Source organism: Babylonia areolata, chromosome 2 (genome assembly GCF_041734735.1).
Source record: "Babylonia areolata isolate BAREFJ2019XMU chromosome 2, ASM4173473v1, whole genome shotgun sequence".
Lineage (NCBI taxonomy): Eukaryota > Metazoa > Mollusca > Gastropoda > Neogastropoda > Buccinidae > Babylonia > Babylonia areolata.
Genome location: NC_134877.1, coordinates 5212252 through 5235691, shown reverse-complemented (window position 1 = coordinate 5235691; position 23440 = coordinate 5212252). Strand labels below are relative to the sequence as shown.

Below are 23440 nucleotides of genomic sequence, written 5' to 3'. Positions count from 1 at the left end.
TTTCGCACTGTTTCTTTTTGCCCCACCCTTAAAAAGCAGAACAGTGTAAACTCTCTGTCTCTCTTATCCACTTTTCTCTTTCTCCACTCAATCTTCTCCCCCCCCCCCCCCCCCCCCGCCCCCCCCCGCCCCCCCCCCCCCCACCTCATCTCATGCATACTTGTTTCCCTCCTCCCTCCTTTCCACTCACTCTCAGTTTCACGCACACCGACACATGCATCGTGAAAGACGAATGAGGTTTGGTGGGAGCCAGTGTTTACTTGCTAAATCCGCGCTGACCAAGCGCTGGCCACCGATGAATAAGCGCCATTAGAGTTTGGCCCCGGTCCTGACGAGTCATTCAGCCTCTCGGAACCTCTGTGTTTGTCTCCAGTCGGCGTTTGTTAGGGGTGCGATTGATACTCTTTTAACTTTATTATTGTTTTTTTTGTTTGGTTGGTTTTGTTTTCCTCCTGTCTACTTTGTTTTCCTTGTGTTTTTTGGGAGGGTTTTTTGGGGGGTTTTTGTTGGGGTTTTTTGGTCATGTTTTCTTTTGTTTCTTGTACTTTTTCTGTTGTTTTTTTCCCCCTGATTCGAGTAACACACACAAACTAACAGACAACATACAGCGGACATACATCATCAGACAGGCACTCAAGGCCTGACCAGTGCTCTGGATTGATTGCATGGGTTAAGCAAGTGCTAGAATTCTGCCGTGTCCGCCCTACTGACCATAACCCCAATCCCTTAACCCCTCCTCCCAAAGCCTCCGTCATGAAACATGATCATTTTGTTCGTTTGTTTGGAACGTTCAGTGTACTTGTTTGTCCTCTGGGTGCAGAGCGAATGCGAAATAACACCCCCTTGAAAAAAAATCCCACAAACTCTTTTGGTCTTTCTTTCTTTCTGCCTGCTTTTTTGACTCACTTGCGTAAACAAAGTGAGTCTATGTTATAACCCCGTGTTCGGTTGTGTGTGTGTGTGTGTGTGTGTGTGTGTGTGTGTGTGTGTGTGTGTGTGTGTGTTCGTAGTAAACGTTAACATTTTCTCTGGAAATAATTTGTCTGCCAGTACCACCAAATTTGGCTTAAACATAGTAGGAAAAAGTCCTAAGTCATACCAATAATAGGTTGTACGTCTCCCGAATTTAGACGTATTTCCGAATCATTAACGGTTTATTTAGTTGATGCTTGTTCCGGATTCCGAAAACGGTTATCGCTTTGTAGCTGCCTGATTGTCTGGCGAGAAGACACCATGAATTCGTTTTTCTTGTTCGCAATTAAAAGCAAAGAAATAAAAATTCTGGACACCACACATACAGCAACACTTACTACACGTGTTTACTGTATACGAATATTCTAAAGTGGACACTGAAATAACAATAATGAACATAAAAGAAAATCTGAATCGACCGTTTCACTGAGTTAATGTCAGCCTTGTGAACACTGGTCTGAGCAGATCTTGACAAAACATGTTGCAAAGCCTGATGCGATGGCAACGACTCCTTTACCGCCGAAATTAAATAATTTCTTTCATAATCATCGACGTGGTTTCTGTATATGAATATCTCAAAGTGGATACTGAATTAACTAGAATGAACAGAAAAGAGAAACTGAATGGACGGTGTCATCCTTTCTCAGTGAGTGTAAAAAAACAAGCTTGTCGAAAAACGGGTCTCTGCAGATCTATAAAAACGGAAACATATTGCAGTGTGTTTGAGACAATGGGAACGTCTCCTTAATCTCGAACATGAAGGAAATTCTTAAATGCCCGATATATACCAAAATAACTTTATTTAAACGGTGTTATCACTTCCATCACCGTTGTCGATTTATTCCGCTAAAAGAACATGCTCAAATAATAATTTTTGAACGTCATTGTTGAACCCGCGTTAGCGTAGTGCATAAAACTACACATTCTCGACCCGAACATTCATGGTTCGAATCTGCTTCGAAGCCTTTTTATTTTCTTTTTTCCTTTTTAACGCGAAGCTGTATATGATTATAATAACGAATAGAGAACACATTTCAACAAACTAATTTTTATAATCATTATTATTATTATCATGATCATTTCTGTAAGTGACGGGTGCAACAGCCGAGTGGTTAAAGCGTTGGACTTTCAATCTGAGGGTCCAAGGTTCGAATCTCGGTAACGGCGCCTGGTGGGTAAAGGGTGGAGATTTTTCCCATCTCCCAGGTCAACATGCGTGCAAACCTGTTAGTGCCTGAACCCCCTTCGTATGTATACGCAAGCAGAAGATCAAATACGCACGTTAAGGATCTTGTAATCCATGTCAGTGTTCGGTGGGTTATGGAAACAAAAACATACCCGGCATGCACAACCCCGAAAGCGAAGTATGGCTGCCTACATGGCGGGATAAAAACGGTCACATTCGTAAAAGCCCACTCGTGTAAATACGAGTGAACAAGTGAGTTGCAGCCCACGAACGTAGAAGAGTTATAGAAGAATATTTCTTTAAGTGTGTGTCACAAGTGAGTCTTGAAGGCCTTGCCTTTCTTTTTTTTTCTTTCTCTACCCCTTCCCTAACTCAAACACCCTTTCCTTTTCTTTCTGTTTCCCCACTTTATGTGTCTTCAGGTTTTTCTTTCCTTTTGTTCGCTTTATTTTCTGCCTGATTTTGGCCCCTTTGTGGCATCATTTATCCCCCCCTTCTTTGCTCCCTCATTTCCCTCACCCTTTCTGTCCCCCTTACTTCCCTCCCTTCTCTCCTTCCTGCGTTTATCATTTCTTCCCCTACGATTCCAGATCTCGTTGAAACAGACAAATTGTCCAATGGACGCTAAACGTCCCGCTGCGCCGTCTGCTCGATGCCATTGACCACAGCCGGTTGACAAATGTCTACCCGAGGGAAGCCAGCTCTGAGCTGCCTATGGGCCTGTGTCTCTCTGATTAATGAACGCTTCAAAGGGAATGAACGATGATAGATGGATGGGATGAGAGACAGCTGGAGGGTTGGGGTGGGGGGGGGGGGGGGGATGATTAGTGATATGGTTCCTGATTGCACTGGCTGCACTGTGATTGGGAGGGTTTGATTTCGTTGCCTCTCTCTCTCTCTCTCTCTCTCTCTCTCTCTCTCTCTCTCTCTCTCTATCTATCTATCTATCTATCTACTTCTCTCCATGTATATCTCACTAGCTCTCTCACTTCCTCTGTTCTCTCTCTCTCACTCCCTGATTAGATGAATGGATACCTGGTTCATTCAATATTTCATTCAGTAATGAAAACTATCCAAACAATCAAAGCATTCTGGTTTTTCCCCAAATTATGAAATGAGCTGATTAAAACAAGTAAGTAACCATTCTTGAATCGGGAAAATCTGGAATAATGAAAGAATGAAAGAATCACTCAATCAATCAATTAATGACCAAATGTACGAACGCATGAAAGAACGAATAAACATACGAATGAATGATGGATCTAATGAAAGCATAGATGATGGCTGAATAAAAGACCGATTGATTGACTGAACTAACGACTGAATGAACAAACAGATGAAGAAAAAACGAATGAGCGGACACCCAACAACAAAAAAGCCAGGTCAATAAAATAAACTCCAATCCAACTCAAATCACCATTATACAATTATAATCTTAACATGCAAGAATAAAAGCGATCACGACAAACGATGGCCTTTTAAAGAAAATCAAACTCTTATCCTGACCCCCTTTGTTCCAGAATATTTTTGAAACCGTTTTCGTGAGCAAACCTGTTTCTTTGCGATATGTTTCAATCAACTGGCTGCACACTAAAAATTTAAAAAAATCTAAAAAGTCTCTGATTTAAATGTCAATAGCAACGACGTGTGCTTCTTGCACAAAATTAAAGCCCGCCATGAGACTGCTATCGCACTGGAGATGTTTTTTTTATTAATCAAAAGGGTCTGCACTTCTATCGGCTTAATCAACACCCCTTCACCATCACTCCTTCCATCCTCATCATGGGGTGGTGGTCTAGTGGATAAAACACACCCGTCTAGAATGAGAGAAGATATGCACGTCCACTGTTCCGATTCGTGGGGGGGGGGGGGGGTTGTTGTTGTTTTTCTCCTTGCTCCGCTAAACCTTGAGTAGATGTCTGGGTGCTAGTATTTCTGGCGAAAGATAAACAAATGCCTTGATTATTTACATCAGGCACACACCGGGCGATTAAAGAAAATCTACTGCACTCTGAGAACTTGTAAAAGTGCATGGGGAAAATGTGCTTTAGAAGAGAAGCAGGTACATTCGTGCGGAGAGAGAAAAAAAAGGGGGAAATAGATGGCAGTGATTTACATCGAAGTGCTCTTCTTTGGGAGAACAGTCAGAATTCCAAACGACGAAATCTACTTGGATTTGGAAAAGTATGCAATACAATACAAATCAATGCAATTGAATCCCACACCATGCAAAGCAGTCCATGGCAGTACAGTAAAGTACAAAACATTTCAGTATAATGCGATATAGAACGGTGCAGTACAGCAAAAAAACAACAACAACAATATAATGCAAAACAACGAAGAAGGATACAATACAATGCAGCACAAAACATTATAATACAGTACAATATAGTGCAAAACAGTACAGTACAATACAATACAGATGCAATAATGGACAGTCCAATACAACACAGTATAACACACTGACAATAAAATACAAGCTCACCATCAAGGATAATAAAGACGAAAATGATGGTGGTGATTATGGTGACGAAGACTCATGAAAATGACAGACAGAATGACAAAAAAAAAGAAACAAACAAAGATACAAAGAGAAAGAAATGTCTGTAAATTCACACAAACACCAAACCAAGTGCTTTTTTGAGAATGTGAAGCCATCCAGAAATCTCAATAAGTCGATCTAAACTAAAATCCAAGATTAAGCAAAGCACTTTATGGCTGTTTTCTGTCGATCAAAACTCAAATCCAAGATTTAGCAAAGAACTTTATGCCTCTCATATTCAAGTCTTCCAAATTGTCTTTGATTTGACAACATTCATACGTCAAAAAAGAAAACAAACAATTTGACAACAGCTGGCTTTTTTTTTTTTTTTTTAATGGATGCACTTTCGATGATTTTTATGACAAAATCATGGAGCCTTCCAGTCTAATCAATCAGTCACACGCCAATGATGTAAAGAAGTCATTCGGATTATGGACAATCTCAGCTGGAAATGATGCCATTTAGAAAATGGCTATGGAGTTTCTGACCCAATTCAATTATTTTCATTTTCTACGAGAAGCGGGGATAGAAAAAGTTGGGGTAGAGGCAATCAACAGAAGAGAACGGGGTGGAACAAACAATGGTAAGGGAAGGACACACACACACACACACACACACACACACACACACACACACACACACACACACACACACACACACACACACACACACACACACACAGAGAGAGAGAGAGAGAGAGAGAGAGAGAGAGAGACGCTTCTTCTGCGTTCTTGTAAAATCAGAATAATTATACTGTCTCTGCTTTCTCTATTTGATGCCCTCGTAAACAGTTCCTCTCTCTCTCTCTCTCTCATTATCTCTTTCCAGCACCTCCCCTCACTCTATCCCCTTCTTCTTCTACTTCTCTCTCTCTCTCTCACACACACACACACACACACACACACACACACACACACACACACACACACACAAACTATCAGAAATTTCTCAATTTATCTGTACAAAGCGTTTAAGCTTCGATCCACTCTTACGTCGTAAAATTAATTTATTAAGCTTGTGCCACTTCTGATGACACGATTACTTTATTGAGTTCAGTTAAATAGGCGTGTGTTATTTATCTGCTGTGTACTACTTAGTTAAGTGTATACTGCATGACAAAGTATGATATTTGTCTTGCTTATTTTATTCTATTTTTTCTTCTCACATATGTTTTTGTCTGACACCCTTTCATGAGGGGCAATGGCCTACATGAATAAACCATTCATTCATTCATTCATTCTCTCTCTCTCTCTCTCTCTCTCCCTCGCCTGTCCTCTATCAACCCTCTCCGCTCCCCTTCCTGCCTTACGCACACATATTTTTCCTCACTCTCTGCGTCACGCACACCTACACATGCACAATCAAGACGACCGACACTTGGTGGGAGCCGGTGTTTACTTGCCAAATCTGCGCTGACCAAGCAGTGGCCACCGATGAATGAGCGCCATTACAAGTTGGCCCCGGTGCTGGTGCTGGTGAATCATTCAGACTCTCTGGACCTCTCTGTGTTTGTCTCCGGCCCGCGTTTGTTAGTGAGGGGGGATTGATACTGTCTTAACGCCATCTGGGGCTGAGTCTGTTTTCCTTCCATTCCCCTCTTTTCCTGCTGCCCTTTGTTGGTACTCTCCCTTTGGCCTTGTTCGTCATTGTTTTGCTCTCCTTCCCTCAGTCTGTCTTTCTCTTTTTCTCACACCTTTCACTCAACCCTCTCTCTCTCTCTCTCTCTCTCTCTCTCTCTCCCTCTCTCTCTGTTACTTCGTAAAACAGTTATAATGTATTTTTTGTTGTCTATATATTTACACGGATACAATGCACGGTTTGTTGTCTATATTAATGCTTATTTGCTTATGTGTTTTCGTTGAGTTGCTTTATGTTTACGTATACCCCTTCACTTGGGGCTGTGGCCTGATTGTGAATAAACCATTCCAAATTCTCTCTCTCTCTCTCTCTCTCTCTCTCTCTCTCTCTGTCTTCTTTCTGTCTGATTTCTTGCTTTTTCACTTTACCCATTCCTCCATTTTCCCGTTACATCTTTCTCCCTTTCTTCCTCTCTTATTACATTTGCATTGTTCCTTCCTTCTGTCTATCTCTCTCTGCCTGCCTTCGTCGTCTTTCTTTTTTCCTGTATTGTTGCCTATCACTCTTCATTTCTGTCTGTTTTCTGTTCTGACCCAAGCAATACGCTCATCCACACACACACACACACACACACACACACACACACACACACACACACACACACACACACACACACACACACACACACACACCATTCAATGGCAGGACATCAGATGGGCACTCCAAGCCTGACCTGCAAGTTGGAGCCATGCACAAGTCAGGGCTACTGTGCTAAGCTTCTTACATGACTTTGAGTGATCTGTGGGTTAAATTGGAAATCTGGGACCACATAGGCATGATTCATCCACCCCACGGGGGCGTCTTTGGGAACGTTTCTTGACCAATACTGCCGGTGTCTTACTCTGTTGGGCCTGGTTGACACCGGGATACAGTATGGACGGAAACGGTGAACAGAGCCTTGTCATATGGTCCAAAACAAAAAAGTACCTTCACAGCAGCATCGTCATCATCCCCAACATTAACTCTCTCCACACGAACGGCGAAAGAGACGACGTTAACAGCGTTTCACCCCAATTACCATCATCAAAATATTGCAAGCGGAAGGCTCTTATACTGAAGAGGTGAATGTTGACAAAGAATACCACAATTCTGACGACGGAAGCTAAAGGTTGGGTCATTGAGACACCCACTGGACATCCGAGGGGTCTGTGTAGAGGAGAAGAGAGGACTGGCCGTACTGAGTGAGTTAATATAGAAAATGTCCCTAATTCTGTGGCCGTTCGTGCCTTGCTCTCATGGTGACCTCAGTTTCGACTGGCTCTCCACTTCCATGCCTGCCATGAGTTCCTGTCCAAGTCACTGGTGCTGTACCAGTAGATTCATGGGGGAATGTCACTGAATGGACATGGACATTTTCATCCCCACCCCTCCCCTTCATTCTTCCCTCTCTTCGCTTCCTTCCTTCCCTTCTTCCTCCCTTTGTGCATTTGTCATTTTTCCCTGCTCAGAGCAGAATCGTCGTCTGATTGACGCAGACAGCACGTGCAATGATTCCTAACTCCCACAGCCGACTCCCAGATACTCCCCGAAGACAGCCAGGTTCAGGCGGTCTGTCCATCGGCCTCTTTCTCTCTGATTAATGAAGGCTTCTCAGGGAGCGGCTGATCACACAAGTTGAGGCGAGGCGGAAAGGGTGGAAGGGAGGGGGCGGTGGGCTGGGGGGTAGGGGCTGGTGGATAGGGGGGTGGGAGGGGGGGGAGGTGGGAGATGATCGGAGATGCGGTGTGCTGACTGCCCGTGGCTGGATTTGTGTTGAGGGTGGTTTGTTTTGGTTCCAGGCGATTGCGCATGTCTGTCTGTCTGTCTGTCTGCTTGTTTTATTATCTCTAGGGCCTCTCCCTCCACCCACCCCTCTCTCTCTTTCTCTCTCTATGTGTGTGTGTGTGTGCGCGCGCGCGCGCGCGCGCGTGTGTGTGGGTGTGTGTGTGTCCCCAACCCCTATTCCTCTCTGTTGTGATGAATCGATGGCTGGTTCTTTTCTTAATGTTTTATTCTATTTAATTTTATTTGGGAGAAATATTAAAATGGGGTCAAAACGCTTCCGCCTCTGATTCCTAAAAGTGTTGATGGTAAAAGATGAGTTCTTGAATGTCCAAGTCCCGAAAAAACAGTCAGCTCTGTAAGAGCTCTCACAACTCGCTAGAATGACGTTTGCAAAACTCCGTTTTCCATCAAGATACTTTGCTCTTTCAGCAATTTTTGTGTCATGTTATTCTGATTCATCCAGACTTGATTGATGATGTTTGGTTTTGCTGATATCGAATATTGTCAAATCGCACCAATGGAAATGACGAATAAAATGGATGAATCAACCCTTCAATCGACTAAAATAAAATAAACGAACAAATCAATAAATAAACAGATGATGTAATGAACAAATTAACACACAATCGACCAACTAATGAACGAAATCCAATTTATGCGGTTTACAGACCAGCCGACTATCAAGGCCATACCAGGGCTGTCAGCACGCCAAAAAACATTCCTGTCAGAAGTTAAAATAAAACTGAAATGAATAAAACAAAACACAAGATCAACCTTCCAAGTTTAATTCACTCAGTACGGCCAGTCCTCTCTTCTCCTCTACACAGACCCCTCGGATGTCCAGTGGGTGTCTCAATGACCCAACCTTTGGCTTCCGTCGTCAGAACTGTGGTATTCTTTGTCAACATTCACCTCTTCAGTATAAGAGCCTTCTGCTTGCAATATTTTGATGATGGTAATTGGGATGAAACGCTGTTAACGTCGTCTCTTTCGCCGTTCGTATGGAGAGAGTTAACAGCACTATCTAACAATAATATTTACACTCTTTCTCACTTCAAAATCACAACCAGATCGAACGAGCGAACGAACAACATAACAACCACGCAAGTAGCCAACGGGGGGAGTAGGGGGGCGGCGGGGGGGGGGTGTGTGGAGAATCAAACAAACCAACAGAGCAAACTCCAGGCCTCATTCCAGTTTTAAATCACCATAATAAGATCGCACACAAGAAGAAATTAAACAAAACAACAACCTGGTGGCCTTTCAAAATAAAATCAAACTCTAATCCTGAATCCAATTGCTCCAGAGTAAAGCATAATAACCAATAATACCGCTTCCGTGAGCTAACCATTTTTTGCCATTCTTTTTAAGACTTTTAATCAATTGGCCGCGTGTTTGAAACGTCTCCGATTTCAATGTCAGAAGCGGGCGACGTGTGCTTCTTGCCCAGACTTCCAGCCAATCATGAAGCTTCCATGTCACTGGAGGCTTTTATCAATCAAAAGGGACAGCGTTTTCGTCAGCGTAATCAACACCATTTCTCAATCGCCATCCCCCATATCCTCAACACGGAGTGGTGTTTTAGTGGATAAGGCATTGGCGTTGGAAGATGAGATGTGGGCCGAGGGCCCTGTGGTTTCAGCCACACACACACACGCCGGATTTTTTCTCTGCTCTCTCCCCCCCCCCCCCCACCCCGCTCCCTAACGAAACGTTAATTAGTGGCCTGCGTGCTAGTCTTTCGGGTAAGACGATAAAGCGAGGTCCTTTGAACCACGTGCACATGACGCAAGTAAAAGAATTCACAGCATCTCCAGTTCTCCCTGACAAAATTATCCGAACAAGTCCACTTTAATTCAACTCTCTCCATACGAACGGCGAAAGAGACGACGTTAACAGCGTTTCATCCCAGTTACCGTCATAAAAATATTGCAAGCGGAAGGCTCTTATACTGAAGAGGTGAATGTTGACAAAGAATACCACAATTCTGACGACGGAAGCTAAAGATTGGGTCATTCAGACACCCACTGGACATCCGAGGGGTCTGTGTAGAGGAGAAGAGAGGACTGGCCGTACTGAGTGAGTTAACGGGTACACACAGGCATAATGGAGTTGGATCAGTGTGCTGCTCTGTCCTAGGATACAGCAGCCCAGAATTTCCCACAGAGAAATCCGTAGTGAGTATATAGAGTTACATACCACAACACAACACAACGCGTCACATGAAAATCATCATCACACTAATGATAATGACTGATATGGAAGTAAAGCTAAAGGATAATAATTTTATTTATATATATATATATATATATATATATATATATATATATATATATATATATATATATACACATAAATGAGGTAGCACAATGGTAAGGCTTTGGGTGGTCAAGGTTCGACCCCCAGTTTCGGCGTGGTGCATGACGGGCGCAATAGCCGAGTGGTTAAAGCGTTGGACTGTCAATCTGAGGGTCCCGGGTTCGAATCACGGTGACGGCGCCTGGTGGGTAAAGGGTGGAGATTTTGACGATCTCCCAGGTCAACATATGTGCAGACCTGCTTAGTGCCTGAACCCCCTTCGTGTGTATATGCAAGCAGAAGATCAAATACGCACGTTAAAGATCCTGTAATCCATGTCAGCGTTCGGTGGGTTATGGAAACAGGAACATACCCAGCATGCACACCCCCGAAAACGGAGTATGGCTGCCTACATGGCGGGGTAAAAACGGTCGTACACGTAAAAGCCCACTCGTGTGCATACGAGTGAACGCAGAAGAAGAAGAAGAAGAAGAAGGCGTGGTGCATGCTGTGTCCATGGGAAAGTCACACTTGACTCCCATTTTCCTCACTCCACCCAGGTGTAAATGGTTACCTGACTTGGTTGGGAAAGGTTGAAACGGCGGAAGGAGAGGACTGAGGACTGGTCCCCACCTTCCTATGCTAGACACAGTGGATATGACCGCCCCGATGGCCGTAAAAGTTATGGGACCTTTAACCATTTTTCAACCTTAAATGAAAATACATACACATCAAGTGCTTCTATAGGATTTTAAAACATAAAGAAAGCTCGACAGTTCAGAATATTTCTATCGTCTAAACCCATCTCTATGGTTTGGTAAAAGATCACAGGAACACAGTTCTGTGTATTATACCAGTCACAACTGTCTACAAGACTTTCCAAAACGGCCGCACTTTAACAACGTATGCAACAGCAAAAACCGCATTACAAATAACCATTCCTGCGATTTTGTTTTCAAACAAATGCATTTTCGATAAGTTCTAAATGGCTGAATTAACGGGATTTCCAGTCAAAATAAGTGAGTAACTTTCCAAAAATATTGAAACGTCGCTGAAAACATTGACAAAACGATATCAGTCAGTTTTGGGAGACGTTTTGTTAATACCGGAATTGAGCCAATTTAGAAACCGGTGATGGATTTCTCTGTAAAATTTCAAGTCAAGAATTGGTGGCTTCCAAAAGAAAGAGGGGAGTGGATGGAGAGAAGGCAGAGAGGAGATGTGAAGGATGGTGTACATACACACGCAACATACACACATGCACGCGAACACAACACAGACACACACAGACACAAACACACACACACACACACACACACACACACACACACATACATACACACACACACACACACACACACACACACACACACACAGAGGCAGATAGACACACACACAAAAAAAAAACACAAGAGAGAGAAACAGAGAGACAGACAAAGGGCAGACAGACAGAGGCGTGGACAAAGAGAATCGCCCACAAAGCGAACAACACACTCACACAAACGAAACGACGATGTCAGCCTTTCACTCCTCCCCCTCTCCCCCTCACCCCCTTTCAATCTCAACGCCTTGAACAAATCAACCTCAAGATCGATCCCAACGTCATCAACACCAAAATCAACGCCCGGAACACAAAACGATCAATATCAATCTGAGCCACGTTCGCGAAACTGGTTCACCAACTTTTATTGCAAGAAACTGGGACAGACAGATCACCGGAACCGGAAGTTGGGTGCAGCACACATGTAGCCCGAAGCTTCTCCATATTGGTGCCGCCTGATGGGGAATGTGAACGGCAATTTCCATGCACAACGCTCACGACAGTGGTGTCACTGAGAGTGGTATTAAGACAAAATGCAAGACAGTATGCAAGTGTGTGTCCGTGGCAAAATTCTGTAATCTGTGAATGAGATGTGGTAACAAGCAGAAAGGCTTAAAGCTTATGTCTTCACGTCCTTGTTGGCATGAATAACACTAAAGCCCAGTGTAATCGATCACTGTTAGGAAACGCTGTTCCCCCTCCTCCCCATCTCTCCCACCCATCTCCTTCCAGTTGAAGTTCGGTTAAAAGGCCAGTTCACGAGCACGCGCAAATATACCTACGAACATTGAGGCGCGTGCACAAACACAGGGACACAAAAAGATAAACAGACAGCAACAGAGAGAAATGATATGTGTCAGAGAAACGCACACACACAAACACACACACACACACACACACACACACATATATATATATATATATGCCAGACAGATAGACAGAATTCTAGAGAGATATACAACGACAGAGAGTAGCAAAATGAAGTCGAAGGAAAAAGAAAAAAGAAGAAGAAAAAATAACAAGGAAAATAACCCCCATCCCCCTAAACCTCACTACCACCAACCACCATCACCACCACCAACCAACCACTAACCACCTATTACAGCCCTCGGTAAAACCCTCCAAACTTGACTTCCTCTTTCTCCCGCTACCGACACAGCGGATATGACCCGGGATCACATGACCAGGCCACGTGACTTACCGTCATCGGGCGGAGGCTTGGCCCGCACGTCGCGGCACTCAAGGTAGGCTTTCCAGTTGAAGCCGTGTTTGCTGGGCGGGAAGGGGGTGAGGGGGAGGGCCTCTGTGCTGTTGGAGGTCAGGTTGGCCATCTGAAAACACACAGGAAAAGTGGTGAAGGTTGGCTGGAGACCTTGGATGGGATAGCTAGTTTGGTGGGTAGGTAGGAGTTAAAGCAAACTAAATGGTTACACGTCAGGCGGGTAAGGCTACGTTCACATTAATTAAGCCCAGCCAGTTGCTGACAGCCAGTTGCCGTCAGCCTGACACAGCAACACACTTGAGTTGCTGTCAGCTAGAAATAATACGGCGTTCTCAATACGGAAGAAACGAATTTCATAGGGATTCACACTGCTGGTATCATTTGGAGAGTTCTGTCCCTTGGATCAGTCATCCGTCTCATTTGTTTGCACATGACAAATTTTAAAAAAGCTGGCTCGTGGTGGCGGTTGCCAGTGATGGCTGGTGTCAAGTGTGAACAATTTTATTGTAAAACCAGATTTCACAGGATGTTTAGACGATTCTGATATTTATTATGCTGCAACCCAAGTGGCTTTAAAAGCAAAATGAACAACGTAATGGACACAACATGGGAAACGGAAACATTGACATGATGGTATCACAAACGGGACATACTAGCTGTGCACAGCAATTACAGTGTAGGCTTACATTCCACAACGTTAACTCTCTCCATACGAACGGCGAAAGAGACGACGTTAACAGCGTTTCACCCCAATTACCATCATCAAAATATTGCAAGCGGAAGGCTCTTGTACTGAAGAGGTGAATGTTGATAAAGAATACCACAATTCTGACGACGGAAGCTAAAGGTTGGGTCATTCAGACACCCACTGGACATCCGAGGGGTCTGTGTAGAGGAGAAGAGAGGACTGGCCGTACTGAGTGAGTTAAACGGTTAAGTAGATGGGTGGGTAACTAGTTTGGTAGCAGTTTGATGGGTACGCAGGAATGCAACGAATGGTTAATAATAATAATATTTTATAATATTTTATTTTTATATAGCGCTATAATACAAGCATAAGCAAGCTCTAAGCCCTTTACAATCCAATACCTAAAGTGAAACAAGAAAGTAGCAGAAACATAAAACAGAATCATTAATATTATAAAAATACAATGCATAAAACTCAAAAAGTAGCATACTATCAATACTACAACTGTTACACTCCAACACTCACACTAACACACACGCACAGACACACACATGATTAAACGGCTGAGATGACAGCAATTTTCACTTAAAATACATACATGTAAAAAGGAGCATAACTGTAATCTGCATGCCACAGATTTTTATAAAAACTGTAAAATAAAATTTTGGGTAGAAAAGGTAAAAGTGGTAAAAATCGGGTCATTCTCCCTTTCGAACCACACCACCACCATCCATCCACCCATCCCCATTCTCTCTACTCTCCCATCACACACACTCACATTGCCATGGGCCTGGGACAACAGCACTATTTGAGTTATGGCAAGTATTTTTTAAAGAGGTAAGTTTAAAGATTTGCTTTAAAAGTAGATAGATGAGATGTTTGTCTGAGAGCAATAGGCAGAGAATTCCAAGTTGTTGGGCCGAAGACGGAAAATGACCTCTTTCCACAGGAGTTAAGGAAGTATCGGGGAACAGTTAGCTGGGAGGAATCAAGTTAAACGGATAAGTAGGTAGTCTGGTCGGTAGATGGGAATTTTGCAAAAAGGTTAGAATGACAAGCGCATAGATCGGTAGTTCGGTGGGTCCGTGAGTATGCAGGAAATGAATGGTTAAACGGGTAAATGGGGGATAGGTTGTAGGAATGTGGCAAATGGCTGAACGAGCAATAAGGCAGGTAAGAATTTAACAACTGGTTAAACGAGGAAGTTGATGGGCAGGTAATAAAATTTGGTGCATAAGCAGGTATTCAGCAAATGAATGAATGCGGTAAGAAGGTAGTTATGTAGTATGGTGGACAGGTAGGAATGTACCGAACGGTTAAACAGATAAGTAATCGTATAGGTAGTTGGTGGGGAGGTTACACATAGATATCTAAGAAAGTCGGAGGATAGGAGAGGACGTTTAACACAGACAGGTAAGCAGTTGGTGTAACAAAAGATTGTTAAATAGTTTTCTGTCAGGTCGATATGCACGTAGGACCAGCAGAAGACACAGGGTACACACAGATTTTTGTATTTGTATTTGTATTTCTTTTTATCACAACAGATTCCTCTGTGTGAAATTCGGGCTGCTCTCCCCACGGAGAGCGCGTCGCTACACTACAGAGCCACCCTTTTTCTTTCTTTTTTTTCCTGCGTGCAGTTTTACTTGTTTTTTCCTATCGAAGTGGATTTTTCTACAGAATTTTGCCAGGAACAACCCTTTTGTTGCCGTGGGTTCTTTTACGTGCGCTTAGTGCATGCTGCACACGGGACCTCGGTTTATCGTCTCATCCGAATGACTAGCGTCCAGACCACCACTCAAGGTCTTGTGCAGGGGGAGAAAATATCGGCGGCTGAGCCGTGATTCGAACCAGTGCGCTCAGATTCTCTCGCTTCCTAGGCGGACGCGTTACCTCTAGGCCATCACAGACAGTAGACAGATAGAATACAGCGCACAACAGCTGTATATTTTCCTTACTGAACTTTTCAATGTTAAGTTACTTTTGCAGGATAACAATGAACAACGACCGGAAACTTCAGAAGAAGCTAAAGCTTTATCAAGGACGCACACAAGCGTCACATCCTCCACGTGGAATCAGACTGGGAACTGAGGACAGTCCGGTCCAGTTTATTTGTTCTCCAACGATCGAGACCGTGGGTAGCTAATGGTTTCTTTCCATTCAGCACTGTTTAACGTCGTGCAGAGCGTGCAGAGCTGAATCCTTATCGATCACTCCCTCCCACAACGACTCGGCGCAGCATGGTCCTGCAACAACGACGTACACCTTGATCGGTCCCTTTCGACAGCAATGATCCCACATGCATGCAAAGAGCTCTTACCCCCCACCCCTCCACCCCCGCCCCCTCCGCCATCCAAACCCAAACGTAAGGTGAAAGAAACTCTCCCGTGCGAGCTGCTTGCATCACCGATAACATCAGAGTAGTATATAGGGACAACATGCACAGCAGCAACAAATATGTCTGGATTAACCGCCTAGACCCACTCCATTTCAAAGAGAGAGAATACAAATGCGAATGCGAACTTTTAATTGCATATAGGCCACATGCATCATTACAATGTATTTGAAACTCAGAGAGAGAGAGGAGAGAGACAGACAGACAGACAGACAACACACAGACAGATACACAGAGAGACCAGCTTAACATGAATGATTCACGACATCCTGCACCCCTTGTGACTTGAGGAAAGACACCTGACATGAGGAAAAATATCAAATACAAGGAAAGACATCCAGAATCTCGTGAAAAATTAGCCTTGCTGTAGCACCCTTGCTCCCTGACAGACCCTCCGCCCCATGGTACACACAAGACATTCGACTTGCAAAACGCAAACGTCGCCAACTGGAAAGACGATGGCGATCAACAAAACTGCAAGTCCACAATCAAATATTCCGAAAACAAATAAATAAAGTCAAACATATGATCTCATCAGCAAAAACAAACTTCTTTTCTTCTCAAGTTCTCGATGCCACATCCACCAAATCTCTTTACTCTGTCATGTCAAATCTTCTCGGAACTGCAAAAAGGACTCCTCTTCCTTCTACCTACACTTTATCTGAACTCCCCAATGTCTTCTCCTCTTTCTTTTTCGACAAAGTCCAAAATATTCGTACCATCTTAGACCAAATGTCTTTCCAACCTGTTCATCCTGATCCTCAATTCAGCGGCACTCCTCTCCATTCCTTCAATCCATTGACTGAAACAGAAGTTCATGAAATCCTAAAAGAAATGACAGTAAAATCCTGTGAGCTCGATCCTATACCAGCCTCGGTCTTTTCCCAATGTGTCTCACATCTTCTCCCCACAATCACTAATATTGTCAACTCATCCCTTCTCACTGGAACGTTTCCATCCACTTTCAAAACTGCAATCGTCCGGCCTCTTCTGAAGAAACCCAACCTTGACGCAAACATTTTGAAAAACTATCGACCAGTTTCTAATCTTCCATTCATGTCCAAACTCCTTGAAAAAGCTGTCCTCAAGCAGCTTAACAACCACCTTTGTTTCAACAACCTCATCCACCCATTTCAATCTGCCTATCGCACTGACCATAGCACCGAAACCACTCTCCTCCACATTCTGAACAATCTACTGATAGCGTCCGACTCTGGAAAAATTTCCCTTCTCACTCTCCTCGACTTGTCAGCCGCCTTTGATACGATAGACCATTCAATCCTTCTTTCCCGTCTTCATTTTACATTTGGTATCAACGGCACTGTTCTAAACTGGTTCAAATCTTATCTCACTGATCGATTCCAGTCTGTCACTGTTAATCATTTCCAATCTGAACCCGTTAAAATCGAACATGGAGTCCCACAGGGATCTGTTTTAGGCCCAGTGCTCTTCACACTGTACATCGCTCCTCTCGCTGAAATTATCAACCGCAATAATATCAGTCATCATTCTTATGCTGATGACACTCAACTCCAGAAGAGTGATACCCCCGAAAAATTGTTGTCGCTCTTGCAAGAAACATCCAACTGCTTCCTGGACATTCAAAACTGGATGACTCGAAATAAGTTACAATTGAACGCGGACAAAACTGAAGCAATGATCATAGGAACTAAACAAAACCTGTCTTCCATCACAATTGACACAATCAAACTTGGCAGTACATCCATCCCTCTTTCCACGTCAGTCAGGAACCTCGGTGTTGTCCTTGACAATACACTGTCCATGCAAAAATTTATCAGTCAGACATGTCAGTCCTGCTACTGTCAACTGCGACGCATCAGTGCCGTCCGGAAATATCTGTCCACTGACGCAACATCTAGACTTGTCGTTTCTCTCATTCTCTCTCGCCTTGACTACTGTAACTCTCTATTGTCTGGTCTGCCTGCTTCATCCATTCAGCCCCTTCAGCGCATACAAAACTCTGCTGCCCGACTCGTTCTCAGAAAGAAAAGATCTGAGCACATCACTCCTCTTTTGCAACATCTCCACTGGCTCCCTATCTCACACCGAATAAAGTACAAGATCAGCACTCTATGTTATAGATGCATTCACAAAACTGCCCCTTCCTATCTCTGCGGCTGCCTTCACCTCTACACTCCATCTCGCTCACTACGATCGGCCTCGGATCCACTCTGTTTACGCATACCCAGATTCAAACACTCGACTATTGGCCGCCGTTCTTTCTCTGTTTCCGGACCTTGCGATTGGAATGAACTTCCTTTTTCGCTTCGTCAAGTCTCCACACTCAACTCTTCTTCAAGTCTGGCCTTAAAACCCACCTCTTCCCAAAATAGCCTCCCTTGCCTGCCCTTCCTTGTCTTTAGTTTCTACAGTATTAGAGTTATGCATGCGTGTGAATGACTGGTGCGAAAGCGCTTTGATTTGTCTCTGCACAAGATCCAGCGCTATATAAATACCATTATTATTATTATTAGCACTGCAGCATGTCTTTGTGAACAATAACATGAAGTGCAAACCTGTTTGTGCCTGAAACCCCTGTCTGTGTTTACGCATGCAGAGGATTAAATATGCACGTTAAAGATCCCGTAATCCGTGTCAGCGTTCGGCGGACTATGGAAACGAGAACATAATCATCCATTCTCGCAAGCGCAGTATGCTGTCTATACGGCGGGGTAAAAAAAAAAATAAATAAATAAACGGTTATACGGGTACGTTCGTGTGTGTGTGTGTGTGTGTGTGTGTGTGTGTGTGTGTGTGTGTGTGTGTGTGTGTGTGTGTGTGTGTGTGTGTGTGTGTGTGTGTGTGTGTGTGTGTGTGTGTGTGTGTGTGTGTGTGTGTGTGTGTGTGTGTCCGTCCGTGACTGAAGCCTGACTGAATGAGGAAGGAAACGAATGATGAGCGCCCAAAGGCAGCTCTCAGTCGGTTCTACCCAAGTAAGCAGCTTATTATGCAAATATCCAACCAACGATAGGCCCTAGTATCCAGACTCCACACACAGGCGCGCGCGCACACACACAGACACACAGACACATACCCCCACCCACCCACCCACACACACACACACACACACACACAAAGAACAAAAAAAAAAGCATGCACGTGCCTGCAACAGACACCATAATTATCACGTGCAGATTATACAATATATCAATCTATGCTCTACATGCCTGCTAGATTAAACCAAAAAAAATTATAAAAAGAACGGACGCAGCTGGTTGTTGAAACTGACACGTATTATATAAGCTCTAACGAAAATACCCACTTACTTGACCCATTTGCAGCAACACTCGACCAACCAAAAAACAGTCTCTCTCTCTCTCTCTCTCTCTCTCTCTCACACACACACACACACACACACATCGCCCTCTCTCTCTCTCTCTGCCTCCCTCTTATATGTATCCCCAATACCCACATCCCATAGACACGCAATACACACTGAAAATGGGGTGATGAAAGAGAAAGAAGGAACCAAAAATAGAATACATGGCTGACCAAAAAACACAAAACATCGTCACGTGGATGAGAAAAACAAGAGCAAGATAACACTGTGACTCTGCTCTCAACACGTCGACCAACTTGCAAAAAGCTATGACATTGAAGACAATTTCAAAAACAACCCCCAAAACAAACAAACAGAAAACCCTGGACCTCTTGTCACAAGTGTTCTTACAGACTCCATTATTTCTAAAAACGCATTGACTTCAAGGAGCAGCAGACACAAAGACGGCTTATCTTCCTGCTCTCACCAGGAAGACCCAGCTGTTGTTTGGCGGAGATGATCAGAGGATGAGGTCGTTGACCACTGAATGAACAATAAAACCACTTCCTGATATGAAGGCCAAATATAAGCAAACAACAACAATAACAACAACAACAACAAAACAAAAAACACACAAGCAAACAAACATGTACGTGCCTCTATGTAGGCCTATTAAATTCATACTCAAAACACCTGGGCACGCCAGTATGTCTATCATGCTCACGTTCACTGCTGTCTGTGTGTGGGTGGGTGGGTGGGTGGGTGTGCGTGCGTGCGTGCGTGCGTGACTGAAGCCTGACTGAATGAGGAAGGAAACGAATTACACTATATCTGTGTGTGTGTGTGTGTGTGTGTGTGTGTGTGTGTGTGTGTGTGTGTGTGTGTGTGTGTGTGTGTGTGTTGGGGCTCATGTATTGATTTTATTGATTTTTTTTTGTACGCTTATAGTTGACTTCATCAAGATTTTGCGCCTTATACATATCATTATTTGTAGTATTAGTAGTAGTAGTTCATTTAATGTTTCAATCTCTTTTTCCTTTTTTTCCAATCTGTGTGTGTGTGTGTGTGTGTGTGTGTGTGTGTGTGTGTGTGTGTGTGTGTGTGTGTGTGTTTGTGTTGTTGTTTTTGTTTGTTTTTTTCTATGTTTGGTTGGTGTATTTTTTTTCTTTCTTTCTCTCTTTCTTTCCTTTCTTCCCTTTTTCTGTCATTTTTTGTCCCATGTTTTTCTCTTTTTTTTCCATCCTGTCTTCTCTTCCCTATCATCTTCCTTGACATCATTTGTTTTCTTCCTCCTTCCTTCCTTCCTTCCTTTCTTTCTTTCTTTCCGTCTGAAATCTAGTTGTAGTATTTTCTGTCTGTAATCGTTCGTTTGACTGGAAAATCAAACTGAGCGTCTTGCCATTCCAATGAGACGATAGACCATCACGCACTTGACACACTGAAAAAAAAAAAAAAACACATCTACCCAGCAAATGTAGGGGCGCGAATGTGGATTTGTCCCAAAGCAGTGACCCCTCCTTGAGGAACTGAAACTGAAAACCCATTCGTCTGCATAATTATGCAAGACCGTTTTTAACCCCACGGTATCAGGCAGCCATAATCCGTTTGCTGGGTATGTTGCGCAGTTCACGTTGGGCATGTTGGTGCATTCATGCCTCAACAGAACGGGGGCGAAAATGAATGATGGGTTCTTTAACGTGCGTAATTATCCAGCGGAGAGTTTAGGTACCAGCGTGATCAACGCACGTGCTGACACGTGAGATTGGAGATGGATGTTCGTCTCTTTCTTTCTTTCCTTCCTTTCTGTCCTCCCTTTTCCCCTTTTCTTCTTAACGCTTTTCCCCTTTTTTGTGTGTGTGTGTGTTTCCTCTTTTTTTTCTTTTTTTTTTATGTTGTGTGCTTTTCCCCACTTTTTTTCGCTTTTTTTTTTGGGGGGGGTGGGGATTGGGGGGTGGGGGGTTGTTGTTTTTCTCTTGCTTTTTCCCCCTGACATTTTCTTTTCCTAACCCTTTTGTTTTTCTTTGTCTCGCCCTTGTTTTGCCTTCTTTGCTACTTCATTCCCCCCCCCCCCCCCCCGCCCCCCCTTCCCCTCCCCTTCTTTCCCTTGCATAAAAATATACTCTCTCTCTCTCCTCTCTCTCTCTCTCTCTCTCTCTCTCTCTCAAAAATATTTTGTTTTTCTCTCCGTCCTGTTTTTTTTCTCTCATGCGTCCTTTCCCCCCCCCCCCCTCCCCCCCCCTCCTCCCCCCCCCCACCCCACTCCCAACACCCCCAATTCCCTCCCGTCTTACTTAATGTCTTCTGTTTTCTTTTTAATCCCCTGTCTTCTTGTCTGCAGCAGTGTACCACCAGTCGCACACAGACCCTCCCGTGACCATACTCCCTCCTTCTCTGGCGTCTGATCAGGGTGAAATAGGTTGGGCTTTGTTGTTGTGGTTTTGTTCTGTTTTTCTTTCTTTCTATTCTTTTTAGCGAAAGGTTGAGGGATGACAGCTGAGAAGGGGTAGGGAGGGGCGGCGTGGATAGGGCGGGTGGTGGCAGCGATAGAGCAGAGAGGAGGAGGTGGAGAGGGAGGGAGTTTGTGGGGCTGGGGGCGGGAGGAGGTGGAGGTGGAGAGGGAGGGAGTTTGGGGGGTTGGGGGGGGGAGGAGGTGGAGGTGGTGAGGGAGGGAGTTTGGGGGGCTGGGGGGGGGAGAGGGTGAGGTGAGAGGGAGTGAGTTTGGGGGTTTGGGGGGAGGAGGTGGAGAGGAGGGAGTTTGGGGGAGAGGTGGGGGGAGAGGAGGGAGGGGAGTAGGGAGGGTGAGTTGGGGGGTGAGGGGGGAGGAGGTGGAGGAGGTGAAGGTGATTTGGGGGGTGGGGGGGAGGTAGGATAGGGGGGGAGGGAGGAGTATGTGGGGGGGTTGGGGGGGAGGAGGTGGAGAGGTAGTGAGTTTGGGGGGTTGGGGGGGGAGGAGAGGTGAAGGTGGTGGAGTGAGTTTGGGGGGTTGGGGGGGGGAGGTGGAGGTGGAGAGGGACTGAGTTTGGGGGGTTGAGGGGGGGGGGCATCACCATCACTTGAGACGGAGAAGGAAGCGAGGGATTCCGGTGGAATGTACTACTACATCCCGGCTGATGATGATGATATGGATACTTACATAGCGCCTATCCTCGGTCGGAGACCAAGTTCTCAGCGCTTTACAAACACGGGGTCATTTGCACAACAGGCTGCCTACCTGCCAGATCTTTACATGACTCTTTAAAAAAAATATACATATATGTGGAGTGATGGCCTAGAGGTAATGCGTCCGCCTAGGAAGCGAGAGAATCTGAGCACGCTGGTTCGAATCACGGCTCAGCCGCCGATATTTTTTCACCCTCCACTAGACCTTGAGTGGTGGTCTGGACGCTAGTCATTCGGATGAGACGATAAACCGAGGTCCCGTGTGCAGCATGCACTTAACGCAGGCAAAAGAACCCACGGCAACAAAAGGGTTGTTCCTGGAAAAATTCTGTAGAAAAATCCACTTCGATAGGAAAAAACAGAAAACTGCACGCAGGGGGGAAAAAAAATACAAAAAAGGGTGGTGCTGTAGTGTAGCGATGCGCTCTCCCAGGGGAAAGCAGCCCGAATTTCACACAGAAATCTATTGTGACAAAAAGAGAAATACAATGTATGTGTTCAAAATCTCCTTCTGCTCTCTACCCGTTCGTCTTCTGACTGTGTGTCAGACGGGATTCATCATTTTGCCATTGATTTGAATCTTTGGTACTGCTGTTGTTGCTGTTGTTGCTGCTGCTGCTGTTGTTGTTGTTCTTGTTCTTGTTACTTATTTCTGTCTCTTATCTAGGAATTAAGGGTTGAGTGTAAAATCAAAAAGCACGTCGCTCCACAATCAAGGAAGGAGAATTTCGTGCGAGCATCTCATTCTCCTCAAACAAAGACGTCAGATCTCAGAAAAGCCGATCCCAACTGATGTATGTCATCATCCCCAGCTGCCCGAACTGCCGCTCTCCTTACAAGGAGCCTGCCTACCTTCCCGGCGAGCGGTGGTGCCGCGTCACGACTCGACTTCCTGTCACGTGATAGGCCGGACAAGATGAAACGAGCGGCTCTCGAAAGATGAGAGGCCAGGTAATGGATGGACAGGGAAAAATG

General features: G+C 44.5%; 1 protein-coding gene across 1 annotated transcript in view; it reads right to left on the bottom strand.

Annotated features, from left to right (window-relative positions):
- LOC143296783 (calcitonin gene-related peptide type 1 receptor-like) overlaps window positions 1–23440 on the bottom strand; it is a 332271-nt gene that overhangs the window by 149113 nt on the left and 159718 nt on the right. Inside the window, 1 exon segment of the mRNA XM_076608821.1 lies at window positions 12923–13052. Coding sequence (XP_076464936.1) covers window positions 12923–13052 — 130 coding nt within the window.